We start from the raw sequence: 13,997 nt of genomic DNA, 5'->3' as shown, positions 1-13,997 counted from the left end.
ACTCCGGCGTGCCGCAGCTTGTCCCCCAGTAGGTTGGGCTGGATGGTGTTGAGGGCACTGGAGAAATCAAAGAACATCATACTCACAGCGCCGAGTGAAGGAGGTAGATGATGGCGTCCTCCACACCGATGCCGGGCTGGTAGGCAAACTGTAGCGGGTCCAGTGATGAGCTCACCAGCGGTCGCAGGTAGGCGAGGACAAGTCTCTACAGATGTGTGTGTATATTATAGATCTATATACCATATTTTCCGCACTAAAAGGCGCACTGGATTATGAGGCGCACATTCAATGAATGGCCTGTTTTGTAATTTTGTTCATATGTTGGACGCACTGGATTATAAGACGCAATATACAATGCATCCACTAGATGGACCTGCACTCCTTCCGTTCGACTCGAAGGCGTTCATGACCACCTCCGAAAAACGTAAACTAACGATTACTTCAATGAAACTACGAAAATTGAAAAGAATGCATCAAGACAGAAAATCAAACGAGGAAATCTCAAAATAAATTCTATAGCCCCCTGACAGAATTTGGCATTTCCTAGAGCGTAGCTCCAACAGAACGATCAAAGATGTCAGTAAAATGTAGGAGACTGGACAGTCTCAGAAGTGTTCATTTATTCCTTTGTTATGTACTGTATTGACAAACTAGGAAATCACAAAAGCTAAAAACGCCTTACTACACATAGTTTTTCGGGGGTAGACAAATCAGCTTCCGGTAACGGAATATTCCGGTCGGGTGAAAGCCCTTAAAAAAAACAAAGAAAAAAAACTAAACATTTCAGACTCAAGAGAACAGTCATGTAGGCAGATGGACAGTGCCAGAATTCAGTAAAGTGCCCGCCGCCCACCCTTCAGGAATGCAGAACTTTGTTAAAATGCTTACATTTAATATGAATCACCAGTGACGCGTGTCAGACGGAAATCACACAAGAAAACAACCAACACACCTTCAGGACTGTGCGGCAAAATCCTCTCCAGCAAAGAAACGTCATAATTTACACCCTGAAATGGAACACCGTGTCCTCTGTAATGTCAGCAGCTTTTATTTTGTAAGGCTTTAAAAGTACCTTGTCATTGGTACATGGACGCAAAACTACACATTCATACATTTGTGCACAGGTAATCAAGTCCACGAGTAAATAGATGCCAATCTTTTTCCAAAACGTTTCAAGAAAGAGCTTCTATTTCAGTTGAGTGGGAGCGAACCAAATCTAAGATTGACATTTCAACAAAAAATAAAATTAAAGTGGAATCATCATGGTTGAATGAATATGAACATATTTACAAAATGGATGTGGTTAGAAAGGCAATTGATGGATTTGAAAGGATCAGATTACTTCGAGTGGACATATTACTGCACCCTGAGCAATACACACTCACACACACCCACTCACTCACTTGCTGCCACGGATAGAGTTGTGATCAAGTTTTGCCATTAAAAGGAGTCCTCCTGCATCACGTTCAAGAAGGTCAGGATGATCATTACCATCACGTTCGTCATCATCCCTCCTCCCCTTTTTGACGGCGGCAAGGGCAGCTCACAGGAGGTCTGGGGCGGGGGGTGTCAAAGTCAAATGCGATGTCTTCACCGCTCCTTTCTTTGTGCCGGCGTTACGACTGGTTGTACGAGTTGCTTTGGTTGCCGTTCGAGCTCTGGTCGTTTTCACTGGTTGAAAGAAAACAAGACAAAAACGGCCACTCCATGCGTTCCTGTCAGCCATTTTGTGGTGATTGAGGGTACCTGTTGGGAGGCGGTTTTGGTTTGGGCATCTTGTTGAGCACGGCGGCGATCTCTTTGCGGTCATCAAAGTTCTTCCACTGGTCGTACAGCTTGAGGATGACACGGATGATCTCCAGGATCTGAACACATTGATGATTGTGTGGACCAAGCATCAAAAAGGTTGATCATGACATAAAAAAAAAAAGTTGAACAACATAATAATTCAATTTATCATATTAATGACCATACACAAGGCGCACCGGATTTTAAGGCACGCTGTGAGCTTATAAGAAAATGAACGACTTTTCGGTGCGCCTCATAGTGCGGAAAATGCGGTGATATTTACGTTACCTTTGTTGAGGACGTCAAACGTTCAAAAAAATTTTTTCGTGTGTGTGTTTGTGTGAGACACGACAATCCACTGCCATTTCTCTTCAACTATTTGTCCAAAAGCATGCATGAGACGAAACCTTGTCCATGTCCACGGAGAGCTCTGCAAACCACTGCCTGGCGTCCTTCTGCTGCACCACGCAGGCCACATGCAGACAAGCTTTGGCGCAGGGAAAACAAAAAAAGCAACGTGAACACAGCTGACTCGGAGATGTGGCTCGATGGCGGCGGTGCGGGGAGGGGAAAAGGTTGTCCGCACCCAGGGCGATCATGAAGGGAGGGTAGAGCAGACACAGGTCGGTCCTGTAGGTGTCATTCACGATGCGCCTGGGGGGTAGACACAGCAGAGAAGCTCCACAGCACTGCGAAAATGGGGGAAAAGACCCCCCACCCCCCCAAAAAAAGGGAGGGGCAGCGGAGAACAGACTGACCAGGCCAGCGGCAGTAGCATGTCCTCCTGGCCCATGTCCTGCACGTACTGCAGAAGCGGTCTGTATGGGTGGTACACGATCAGGCAGCAGTCCTGAAATGGCAAACCGCAGCGACTCACCATTTCATTTGTTTCGATGCAAACATTTGACTCATTCACTCACGTTTTTAAACATCTTTTCAGACTTGGTCCAGAATTGGCTGGTACTGAATGAGTTAAAAATAAAAAAAACTCCCAGCTATTCTGCCTTTTTCTGTGGCAACCAGGTGCTCTCTAGTGGCCATGCTAGTGGACAACCTGAATGCAAAATTTGACCGAAACACTAAGGTCGTGCCTAAGTTAAGACCATAACAGCCTAGAGTCGAAGAGAGATGTTTTTTTTTTAATCCACACTGGGGGGCCCATTCAAACCCCCCTAAATATAGATTTAGTATCTTAATAAAAACATGCAACTCACCATCAACTCCAGCAGGTAGAATTCACATTCTAATATCTGCAAAGACAACGCAATTCGTTCAGACTTCATTTTCCGCCTAAACGGGTGGTGGAGGAATATGATCGGGACGTACATAAATATTTGGTGGTGTGCTAAAGGCTTGAAATGCTCCACTTTTTTTTTTCTTGTGGGAAAAGGAAGTGGTTATTTATTGTAGAATTGTTAAGACACACACACCTCTGATGAGCTCGTAACGCATCCACAGCTGCTATCGCAAAACGCCCAAACGTCAGCATGACTCCCTCCAATTACTTACGAATGACTTTTTCTTCAAACATTCTTAAAATATTTTATTCGAGGAATTCCAGTTTCTAGGATTGTTTGACAGAACGAGACAACCTCTCCGCATTTCACTGTTCATCCAGCCACAAGTTATCATTTTAGAATATGAATTCAAGACGTAATTCTTACCTCGATCTCAGCCAACAGACAGAAGATCAATTTGGAGGATAATTTAATATAATAATAATAATAATAAACCTCAGTCCGAAATCACGTCTGGGTCACCGATTGTTGGAGGAAAGTGGCCTTCTTTCCTCCGCGTATTTGTTGATTTCAGATGATGAGGATGTTGGTTATCCAAATACAGGCTGGAGTCGATGAACGGTACCTCCGAAGGGTTTATTTGCAGAAAATTCTGGACACTAATGATTTATAGACAATGGCTGCTTGATCATGTGTCCACACCAAGGACACACAAAATTTATTTCATCAGAAGGGCGGTACTGAGATTATGGTCGACTAAATATGAGCAGAATACACACTTCAGGGTCTGATTGCCTGATTGTCCTGACAAGACAACCTGGGGTCATCATAGCAACCCGTTCCCGTCCTCTTGTCACGACACAAAACACTCGCGCTATAAAGGGTTTGCACGCACGGGGGAACACATCGAAATGGACTCATGGCTTGACGCCCTGCCGCGAGATACTACACGCGCGAAATCAGGGCCTTCGGGAAAATCTTTCATCGGCGTGTGTGTGACTTACATGATTCATCCGGTAAGGGAACTCCTTTGGGAAGGCGTATGAGAATCTTGTTTTCACTTCGTTTGATTTGGGGGGGAGAAAGAAAAAAAGAAGAATGTCAATTAAAAAAAACAGCAATTATACGAGTTAGTAGATTGTGAGTGTATGATGACTTACACACAGACGTGGCTGCAGAGATCAACCTCGTGTTGGAAACCACTCCGAATTCCTGTGGGGAAAAAATAAAACTACTTAAAAAAACAACAACAAAAAAGTGTCGGATAATATTTGTTACGAGAAAAGCGTCATGTTACTAGTTAGGAAATTTGAAAAAAATTGCAAGAATGAGAATCAATTTTATAAGACACCAAAACAAAAACATGAGTGATGTCACGAGAAAAGTTACAATCATTAAAAATAGCGCTGACATACCCCAGATTTGGGAGTCTAATCATAAAGCAGACCTGCTTTTCATCTCGTGACAAAAATAGTTTTATCCATTCATCATTTTTTTATGTCCTTTTCAGTGAAGACTTCTGAAAGTGTCCTTACCTCCACTTTGGAAGCTAAGAAAACACAGGTCGGAGCCATGAGAACTGGGTCGATACTTTTTAGTGAATATCTGTGGAAAGAGGGGGGCGGAGGGACAACCCCAAGTTTACACAAATACTGTGCCACGGTGCCAATATCCCGTTTGGGTATCACGATTATTTCGGGACTTACCTTGCATAGAAGCGTTTGAAGTAGACAGTAGCGGTGGCGATAACCTGTTGCCTCAGTTTCAAGTGTTCTCCCAAAGACTGAATGACTGACAAGAGCACACAAATGAATGGTTCGGTCATTCAAGCACAAAAATAAAAATGTCAACTATTGAAAATTCAATCAACAGAATTAAAAAACAATCTTTCAAACATTTCAAATTTATAAATCTTGCATTTGAAATGAGTAGTTGGGATACAAACTTTTGAGAAATATGTTAACGGAAAATGCAGAATTTTCTATTTAACTTGAAATTCATCGCGTAAGCTAATTTGGTGAATAAGTCAAATATTTTAAAATGACCACAAAAAAATATTTGGTATTTAGTTTGCTTTTGTACGCGAAAGTGATTGGATTGTTTGGCGCAGAATGTGCTGTCGAGTTCGTACGGCAGAAGGTAAACACCGTTGGCAAAGAAGATCTGCAGTTTCCAGTATTCCTCCTCAGAGAGGATCTTGAGGTCCTTCTGTCGTTCCTTCATGAGGTCCTGCTTGTCCAGCACCCACTGCAGACTTGGCCAAGATCAAAATTGCACATTTCAGCTACTTTTGACTACATAAACATTTCTCACAGCACAGCAATATGGTTGAAGAGTAGTTCCAAACAATAGTAAAAAAAAATTGACAGTTCAGCGACAAATGTGTTATTATAACCAACGGGGGGGGGGGGGGGGGGGGTCTTCTTTCCAAGCTGTTACTAAGCACAATTTATGGTTTCTAACAAAGTTAATATTCGGGTCTAAAACGTGACGTTGACTTTCAAAGCTGAAACAGTTGCATTTGAGTCTGGAAAAAAAAACATTGTCTCCTGGACTGTTTCGAGATCGACGGCTAGCTTCCACGGGGGGGGTAATGCTAGGCCCCGAGAAAAAGATGGCGGCCTCGGCGATTAAAAACGTATCCTGTTCATCTCGTTGCATCAAACTTACTAGTGAGAACTTTGCCAGAAGTTTCCAGCCATGGCGGACGAGACGAGGTAGAAGAGGACACTTTAAATCTGCGTTGATTTACTGCAAAGAAGTGGACGCCGGAAAAACTGGAGCGACGCGAAAAACATTCCGGGGGGAACAAACCAGCAAAGAAAAAACCCTGGTTCCGCATGCCACGATTATTTTCAAAAGACAAAACGACTTTGAATGACGTTTTCTTGAAACTGTCTCACAAAGATCATCTGGGGAGGTTCACAATTAATAATTAGCCAATAACATGAAAAACATAATATACGTAATTAGACGAGGTCCTGAATCTTAAATGTATTAATCGACAACAGCTCACTACAGCATTAGTGTTTTGGTAGTTCGAATTGGCTGTAATTAGTTTTTGCTTGACCAACCAGATAATTATTCTCACAGGGGAGCAGTCACTGCCTGGAGAACTAAACCACGAAGATGATGCCTCTGTGATGTCGAAGAGGAAGATAGTCATAGTCAAGTGGGTGCCACTCTAAAAAATAAATAAAAGTCCTGCAAATCGAAAAAAAAAACTGCATTCTAAAATTCATCAACAGAGAAGTGTTCTGCCAAATGTGAACGATTTATTAATTTAAAAAAAAGAAATCAAGTACACAGAATGAGGTTTGACAATTTGCTATTCATCCCATTATTTCTTTGTGCAGCAATGGTCCAAGGTGATTTCAAGAACTGCCTGGTGTAAACATGTGTTGTTGTTTTTTTAATCTGAAAAGACGGACCTGGTCACAACACATTTCAAACACTTCACTTCATGTGTGTGAATTATTTTACTAAAAGCATTCTTGGTCCTGATCATTTCCGTTCAATGAGGCACTGCTTGTATAGCGAAGTACTGCACACCGAGTGTGTTACAGAAAAGCGCTCAGTCAATCTGATGCAGGATTATATGATTATCGTGATTAAATGAAGAGATTTTGCAAAGCTTGCAACTAAATAGTGTCATCGTTAATTATTCCGTCACTTAGTTTGTTGTTGAACCGTATTTTTAAAAAAATAAAATAAAATAAAGCATGTTTGAATTCCCATCCTTCAAAAAACAAGACAATTTCAAATCGACAGTGCAGAAAGTGCAGAACCAAATGAATTATTATGAGACAGTTACTGGTCTGGTCCATAACATGACAGAAAATCAGCAAAAATGTTGATTGTTGTAAACGCAAATGTTCAATACAAAGAAAAGTCTGCTTTCATTGAGGAGTAGATATTGAGGAAAATATACGAGTGAGAAGCAGCATTTAATATTAAAGTAAAAATGGTACCGAAAGCGATTCGTGGATTTTCAAAAATCATGATTCATTTGATCATCAAATAGTTGATTCATTGTTCACCTCTAATGTTTTGTCTGTAGCTCAGAATTGGGGAGCAGATAGTATTTTTTTTCTCTGTATTAGGAGTCATCAGAGCATCAATAGCACCTTCCAACTCCACCCCCACCCCTCAAAAACATACCCCTGTATTGGATATATTATATGTTCTGTAGCGTTTTAAAAAAATGTTCGATCTCTATTTTTTTCATCAACAGTAACCTTATGATTTTCTGAATTAATACAAATGAAAATAGGCTCCAGCATGCCTGCCGGCCTTGTGGTTCCGAAATGGAAAAATCATTTGAAGTCGTTCAGCTGTCGGCTATTATTCTACTGTGTTTTACCTTTTTTTTTTCACGTTTTCGTCACAGTATCGTTTCCGTCTCGAGGTACTGCATTGGTATCGCGGCAACACCAGTTCAAGTTTCTGTTTACGACTGCATGGTTTTCTAGTGCAAAGGTTTTGGTTCATCTCCCACCCCGCCAGCGAGGCGATACACTGCAAGGCTTACTTCATGTGCCAAGGAGTCAGCGCTCTCCTAAAAAACAAAAAACAAATGTGTGTAAGCAACATCCGCAAACTGACACACGGCTGACAGGCAGGCTGACCTCACCTGAGTGTCCGTTTCAGCGTAAACTCGGACCACGTCCTCTGTGCCGGACGGCCTCACGAAGGCACGAGCGTGTCGATACTTTGCCACCAAGGCGTCGATGGCGTCCTGCAGGCCCGCCGGGCTCACCGCACATCGCTCGGCGTCGGTCGTGTCGATCACCCGGCGGTCTGACACCTACACACAGACAGCGCCACGCGATCACTGGACACTTTTTACATTGACTCTCGTCGACCATCAGCAATGAACTGCACGGCGTATGTTTGCCTTGCCTTGACTTTCAGTTGCCGGTTGGGCACGTCGGTGTAGATGGCGTCCCACTGCTGCACCGTCATTCCCTTCAAGGCCAAGATCGCCTCGATCAGCAGCATGTCAGAAATGGCGTCACCTACCGCCTATGGGAGGAAAAGCGGTCATGACTTAAGATGACTACGTTGCTATTATTAGAGAAGTACCTGGTTGGTGACGTTGATGATGTGCCGCAGAAGAATGGCCGCTCTCTTCCTGGTGTCATCGGTGCTGACGTCCTCGGCCAGTTGTCTGATCTTCTCCTCGGCCGCACGGCTGAACAACACCTGGACATGCGCACGCTGTCACTGAATGTGTGATGGCGAGGGATATTGCTGTTTTGTTTTTTAAAGAGGAAAATGATAAAAACGAAATCTGTACTTATCAGCATCTACATCCTCTGAGAGGCTGTTTATATGCCTCAGTAGATGCTGCTGTTTTGTCTTTTTTTGGGGGAGGGGGGGGGGGCTTCACAATGGCGTTTCAAATATAAGACCGTCTTTAATACTGTGCAGGGAAGACACCATTTCAACTAATCATTGTGACTGCTTTCATACCTCGGTAGATGCTGCTGCTCTGGTTAGCAAGACACGGAGAAATGAGCTCAATCCAACTGGAGTCCATCGAGGTGGCTTACCGTCCCGTGGCCGTTAGCCTCAAAGTAAACGCTGGTGTCAAACTCCTGCGCCGCGTGATGGAGGTGCTTCACTCCCGTCTTCGTGCACCTCACAATCACCTGAAGCAACGCGCAAGAGCCCGCCAGTGTTTCCTTCGCGAGAGCGTAGTGACACGTGTGCTCACCTTCATTGTGTCCTCCAGGTAGCGCGTGGAGCTGCCGTTAGCGTAGGCCGTTTGCACCACCGCTATCTTTAAATTTAAGCGAGCCTGAAAAAAACGGTTATCAGTCTCCGTCCCAAACCACCGGGCTGGAAAAAACAAAACATCGGAGAGCACTGACTTGCTGATGCTTTTCTCATCCGTACCTGCATGAGGAGCTCTTTGAGGAACATGCTAATGAGCGTTGCTATCTTGTCTCCGTCTAGGAGGTGGAAGCGGTCCTCGCTGTCGGTGTAGTAATAAACGATGCGGTCGGCGTCACCGTCAAATGAGCAGCAGCGCTCGCCGCTTTGGACCTTGACGCCTACCACGGAAACCGGACGAAACATGTTAAGGTTAATCACGGTTAAAATCAAAAGTTGAATATCTGTGATTATATATTAAAAAAAAAAAAGTTATATTTGCAAAAATGTGTTGACCACTGTTAGAGGAAATTACTCATATTCGTAACATATTTTAATGTCAATTAAAAACAATGCAAAAAATGTAAGTCAAATAATTTTAGATCTAAAATATGAATATTTGATCACGAATACACACAGGATATTAACCAATCAGAACTAACAAAAAATTATCAATGCTAAAAAAATAAATTAAGTGTGAATTTATATAATTAAGTAGATTCGTTAATCAAAGGACAAAAACATACTTAAAAAAACAGTAGGTGGCAAAACATAAAAACCTGAATTAAAATGCATATCATATATGAAATACTGTCATGTAAACATGTAATTCAATGCATTTCAAGGATACAGGAATAAGACAAGAAAAAAAATACAATCAAAATAGTACTATAATGAATGTATAAAAAAAATAGAACAATAATCCCTTCTGGCACATTCCGTGACAATGCCAATCAAATCTCCTGAAGTCTTATTGACGACTGCACCGAATCCAAAAGGCTACACAACCCACCTGTGGGTGGAGTTTGCTGCACTTTGACAAAGTCGGCCCCGCACTGGTGGTTGAGTTTTCCGTGACCTTCGTTGAAGAGGGAAATCTGCAGCTCTCTCTTGAGGTGACGCTCCATCTCTCGCAGCTTCAGCGCGCCGATGCCATTGGCGCCGTCCACCGTCAGGTGCTTCTGGTCGTCAGTACGGTTGGGTGTCTGCACACATAGACAAAGGCGGTCAGTAACTAAGTGCTCGAGTATTTATTTTTATGATGACTTTTTTGTACTTTACTTTACATTTTTGGTGAGCTCGATAAACGCCTGGCAGAGTTTCCTGTAGTATCCTTCCACCGTGGCCTCGCCATATTGCCCGTGCGTGTTGTAACAGCAAACCATGTAGTGAAGCTGCGGGGTGGTCACCAAGCCATAGTCTTTTTGGGACAGACGCACGTGAGGAGGTGAGATTTCAAACTCACGATATAGACTCCACCGTACGGGCGAGTGGCGCCAACCTTTGCTGCGTCCTCCCAATGACGACACGCCATCCAGGACTGCTTGTGACAGCCTTTCACTGCTGCTCCTGACGAAATAAATTAGAAAGAATTACAACTTGTGTATTTGAAACAACCACATCGCTTTGAATGTCTACTAGCTGTACGGCAACACGCAATTGGCTAACGAATAGCATTTAGCATTTATAGTCGTGCAGTCACTACTATTGAAGCAAGGGAAAAATGAATATAGTACTGTAGTGACACATGTAGACGGACTAATCATAGGCATATATTCTTCATCCTCTGTGAATACAACTAATGTGTGTCTTTATTTTTCGAGAAATGCAATCAATGAGTGTTTCCCCTATTTTTAACTTGGGTTGGGCTCTTGTGCATGTGGATGATTTCATGGCACTCGTGTATTTTTTTTTTCTTTTCTGTTGACCAGTGTTATCGGGCACCTGGTGTCTTTGCCCACAAACACTAAGGCCCCCTGGCTCTTGTCGATATCTTCTTTCTCCAGGATGTCCTCCAGCACCGAAAGCAACTCCTGCTGCTCCGCATTGGCCAGCCGGGTGGCGTAGCCCTCCCAAGCGAGCGTCACCATCTCGCCCATGGGGTCAATCAGCTTCACCCCGTTGTCCTCCTGCGAGACGAACGGAAAGTTAGGACAGAGGTAGGTGTCAACTTTAATTGAGGTTAACCAAGGAGCACCTCGGGGTTGTGGGAGGCAGTAACCATGACTCCGATGGCGGCTTTGGTTTGTTTGGCTCGCAGAGCTGCCAGCAGGCCCATACGGAACATAACGTGATCCAGATGGCTGGCGTTGGTCCTGAAACCAGCCGTGCCGTAATGCAAAACCAAGCCAGGGGGCTTGGGGTGCACCTCAGACAGTTTGGAAACTTGCTCCAAGTGGGCCATTACTGAAACAAACACCACCAAAACACCAGTCAGCCAGCATTGTGATTAGTCTGTGACTAGCATGATTCCATACTTAACCGAAATACTTTTGGAAGCACAGGCATACTCTGTTGCAGTAGGTTCGAAATTAAAGGGCTAACTTTTGAGTTCAACGACAGAATGGCAAACGACAGATGGGTTATTAGTAGATGAGTTAAGAAAGAAAAATAAACTATGTAAAGACTGTATTAATGATAAAGTAATCGGGTTCGAGTTAAAATATGCTTCAATGTCCATACTGACAGAGAAATAAAACTGTCAAGAGTGCAAGAAGGCAAAGTTCAAACTCCATAAATTCGTGTAAATGGCAAGATACGCCCAACTCACTAACGCCGACTCACATTATTTAGAGTCGCGATTTTAATTCCTACAGACCTACACGCCAAACTGATGCTATGAACACGTTCAAGTGTTTGTAAACTTGCAATGTCGTCGAATTGATTTCGGTCAGACTTACTGATGTTGTTTTCAACCTCGTCGTTAGCAGCATGGGTTGGTCTTGGCGACGTGGCTTAACTTCCGGGTACGTCATGCGGTTTGGGCGCGGCTTTTAGCCCCGGCGTCGAGCTGTAATAATTAAAAGACACACGCATAAAATAACAGTGCCTTTAATATCACCTTATTTGATATGCCGAGGCAAGAAGTTGATGAAAAAAGGCAAGAATTAAAGGACGTTTTCGAGTGACGGTAGGACAGCATTTTCACGGGGTACGTCACGTGACGCCATGCAATGCGAAACCTGTGGTAAACACGCACCACACGGGGTTAATTTGCTAGACATACAAATGAAGCAATAAACGAAAACCAATTTCTGAAATTCAAAGAACCTTGGGACGAGAAAAAAAGTGCGGCACACAATTAATTTAACGACGTTCTCGATCCACGCGGTGGTGTGTTAAGGGTGGGGATTACAGGAACGCCGATGCCAGAGTGACGTCATGAAGTCATATACATTTTATTTTTCTTCATTACCATTCGATGGAAAAACCCGTGAAAACGTAATTACGACATACTTATATACTTTGTGTTTTGTCACTTTGTTGAAGTTGGATGTTATTGCGGGTGGGGGGAGTGAGTACTGTGCATTAGCACGAGCTGCGATGGCCATCTTCAAAATGTCCTGAACAGTGTTGGGCGACTAACTTCTATTCTATTTAAAACATAACTCTCGAGGTCTATGTCATACAACATACCACGGAGTAAGGCTGCAAGTTCATCAAAATAAAAAATCTTTCCAATCTCAGAATCCCCATTTGCTAAATCAGCTAACAGAAATCATTTACAAGTATAGTGGCCACATACATGATTTGTGTATCCTGGTGCACTGCACCAAAGCAATATATGCACAAACCTAAATCCTATTTAATTTTGGGATTTATATTGATTGGTAATAGCGTCACTATCCGATGCTCAGGTTCGATTCAGTCAAGCATAATCCATGTCACGGTCATTTGTTGGCCCTTAACTGCACACAGTGTCGACGTCTGCTGGCTTCTGGCCACACTCGTGCCTACTCCCCCTTTAAGAGACGTGGGCTGGTCGGTGTGTCACCCACCCGTGTCTGAGTTCCCTCTGGCGTGGGGAGGAGAGTTAGATGGGCCAAACTGATTGAGGAGAATAAATAAAGAGGAAAAGAGAATAGGGATTTCCGTCGCGGCTTCTTTGCTCCTCCTCCTCCTCCTCCATTTTTCTTTTTTTTTTTGCGCACACGTTTTGCGCATTGGATGCCGCAGAAAAGCGCCGCACATTTTGGACGACTGGAAGGAATAATCCGAACCGGGTTTATGGAGCGTTGATTTTTTAACCCCCAAAAGGAAAAATTGTACGTGTTGATTGGAACGATTCGATTGAAGAGCGAGCAAAAGAGCGGCTCGTTACGTAACCGAGTGGCTCCCGAGCTGTCCACAGTGCTGAAAAGCTCGCATCCGCGTAAGTGCAACCCCCGCAATAGCTCATTTCATCCCCACAAAAAGCTCCGTTTGCTATGACGTAAATCACCGATACATTCTCTTCTAATTATACAGGGAGAAGGTCACAGGCCCGTTTGTCGTGCTGCTGGTGGTGATACAGATTGATCGAATTTTATTTTTTTTTACCCCCTTAAGTATTCCTGAGAAGAGCGTCCAAATGTCGGGTCAGACACTCACGGACCGCATCGCTGCGGCCCAATATCAGTTGACTGGTTCGGACATGGCCAGGGCCGTGTGCAAGGCCACCACGCACGAAGTGATGGCGCCCAAGAAGAAGCACCTGGAGTGTGAGTACAAGTATTGCCATCCCCCCGTTTAGGCAGGCAGGCCCTTTTTTTTTTTGCTGCATGCAGGGCTGCTGTTAGTGGTCTCGTGCAAATCCTCCTAACCTCTAAGGATGATTTGGCAAGTATAATGGCCAAGGGCATAGAGTGACACTATAACGCACGCATGCCATATCATTGTAGTCATGAAAAAAAAAAGGCTTCAGTGCTGCATGCATGCAGGTGGGTTAGCAGTTAGCATGTAGCGTCGTCTGCACAGTATCCAGAATCGTCGACAGTAATTGACTGATTGACTTTGATGCGAGGCCAAGATCGTAACTCTGTTTACATTTTGCCCCCCCCACCCCACATTGCAATTAATTGAACTGCCATTATTCTGTTCCAGCCCCCAACATATTTGACTATTAAACGTTTTAAATGATGGAATAAGTGTCTTTCTATCGTAGTTTTCACAGAAAGGATTGGCCAAGTGGTTCGCCAGGAAAGGCTTACTCGAGTAGCTGACGTTTATGTGGGGCATTTTTAATATGAGTTTGAATGTGATTGGTAAATTCTGACCACAGCCGAATTTCCAGTTGTAATGGACACTTGTGCAAGTACATTATCTCAGCCCCTT

General features: G+C 43.7%; 3 protein-coding genes across 15 annotated transcripts in view; 1 reads left to right on the top strand and 2 right to left on the bottom strand.

The window, feature by feature from the left end:
* Nucleotides 1-598: 598 nt before the first annotated feature.
* On the bottom strand, nucleotides 599-6,236 carry LOC147185706 (cyclin-C). Of its 2 annotated transcripts, none has more exons than XM_086104024.1 (12): nucleotides 6,101-6,236; nucleotides 5,174-5,280; nucleotides 4,733-4,817; nucleotides 4,562-4,631; nucleotides 4,187-4,238; nucleotides 4,031-4,086; nucleotides 3,003-3,038; nucleotides 2,547-2,638; nucleotides 2,375-2,442; nucleotides 2,196-2,275; nucleotides 1,747-1,865; nucleotides 599-1,671 (listed from the first exon to the last, which is right to left on the bottom strand). In XM_086104024.1, the coding sequence occupies exons 1-12, from the start codon at nucleotides 6,190-6,192 to the stop codon at nucleotides 1,617-1,619; spliced, it is 912 nt and encodes a 303-aa protein (XP_085960150.1). In that variant the 5' UTR covers nucleotides 6,193-6,236; the 3' UTR covers nucleotides 599-1,616. The 2 variants fall into 2 exon arrangements, with proteins under 2 accessions (XP_085960150.1, XP_085960151.1); XM_086104025.1 differs by lacking the exon at nucleotides 6,101-6,236 and adding an exon at nucleotides 5,697-6,060.
* Nucleotides 6,119-13,997, bottom strand: part of LOC147185705 (phosphoacetylglucosamine mutase-like) — an 11,636-nt gene continuing 3,757 nt past the window's right edge. Inside the window, exons 2-15 of one of the 2 annotated variants that reach the window (XM_086104023.1) lie at nucleotides 11,585-11,694; nucleotides 10,882-11,090; nucleotides 10,629-10,813; nucleotides 10,186-10,253; nucleotides 9,971-10,104; nucleotides 9,697-9,889; nucleotides 8,928-9,085; nucleotides 8,746-8,829; nucleotides 8,582-8,680; nucleotides 8,112-8,231; nucleotides 7,929-8,051; nucleotides 7,660-7,833; nucleotides 7,558-7,584; nucleotides 6,119-6,230 (exon numbers count right to left, since the gene is read on the bottom strand). In XM_086104023.1, the coding sequence (XP_085960149.1) occupies nucleotides 6,195-6,230; nucleotides 7,558-7,584; nucleotides 7,660-7,833; nucleotides 7,929-8,051; nucleotides 8,112-8,231; nucleotides 8,582-8,680; nucleotides 8,746-8,829; nucleotides 8,928-9,085; nucleotides 9,697-9,889; nucleotides 9,971-10,104; nucleotides 10,186-10,253; nucleotides 10,629-10,813; nucleotides 10,882-11,088 (1,608 nt within the window). In that variant the 5' untranslated portion in view covers nucleotides 11,089-11,090; nucleotides 11,585-11,694 and the 3' untranslated portion in view covers nucleotides 6,119-6,194. Of the gene's footprint in view, nucleotides 6,231-6,279; nucleotides 7,585-7,659; nucleotides 7,834-7,928; nucleotides 8,052-8,111; nucleotides 8,232-8,581; nucleotides 8,681-8,745; nucleotides 8,830-8,927; nucleotides 9,086-9,696; nucleotides 9,890-9,970; nucleotides 10,105-10,185; nucleotides 10,254-10,628; nucleotides 10,814-10,881; nucleotides 11,091-11,584; nucleotides 11,695-13,997 lie in introns of those variants that run through there. The other variant, XM_086104022.1, reaches the window with a different exon arrangement.
* Nucleotides 12,222-13,997, top strand: part of LOC147185704 (clathrin coat assembly protein AP180-like) — a 19,388-nt gene continuing 17,612 nt past the window's right edge. The window contains exons 1-2 of one of the 11 annotated variants that reach the window (XM_086104020.1): nucleotides 12,222-13,056; nucleotides 13,152-13,384. In XM_086104020.1, coding sequence (XP_085960146.1) covers nucleotides 13,255-13,384 — 130 coding nt within the window. In that variant the 5' untranslated portion in view covers nucleotides 12,222-13,056; nucleotides 13,152-13,254. The remainder of the gene's footprint in view (nucleotides 13,057-13,151; nucleotides 13,385-13,997) is intronic. The other 10 variants (XM_086104011.1, XM_086104010.1, XM_086104013.1 and 7 more) reach the window with 10 other exon arrangements.

Source organism: Hippocampus guttulatus, chromosome 23, assembly GCF_054856545.1.
Source record: "Hippocampus guttulatus isolate MCC_2025c chromosome 23, RoL_Hgut_1.0, whole genome shotgun sequence".
Classification (NCBI taxonomy): domain Eukaryota; kingdom Metazoa; phylum Chordata; class Actinopteri; order Syngnathiformes; family Syngnathidae; genus Hippocampus; species Hippocampus guttulatus.
The sequence above is the reverse complement of the archived record's forward strand: the minus strand, read 5'-3'. Positions and strand labels throughout refer to the sequence as shown.

What these genes read in the sequence shown, in the direction of transcription:
- LOC147185706 (XM_086104024.1), bottom strand. Translation starts at nt 6,192, where the DNA reads ATGACTATCTTCCTCTTCGACATCACAGAGGCATCATCTTCGTGGTTT. An exon ending in TTCAAACGCTTCTATGCAAG is followed by an intron (nt 4,632 to 4,732) that starts GTAAGTCCCGAA and finishes CTCTTTCCACAG; the next exon opens with ATATTCACTAAAAAGTATCG. An exon ending in TCCCTTACCGGATGAATCAT is followed by an intron (nt 3,039 to 4,030) that starts GTAAGTCACACA and finishes TTGTCTTTGCAG; the next exon opens with ATATTAGAATGTGAATTCTA.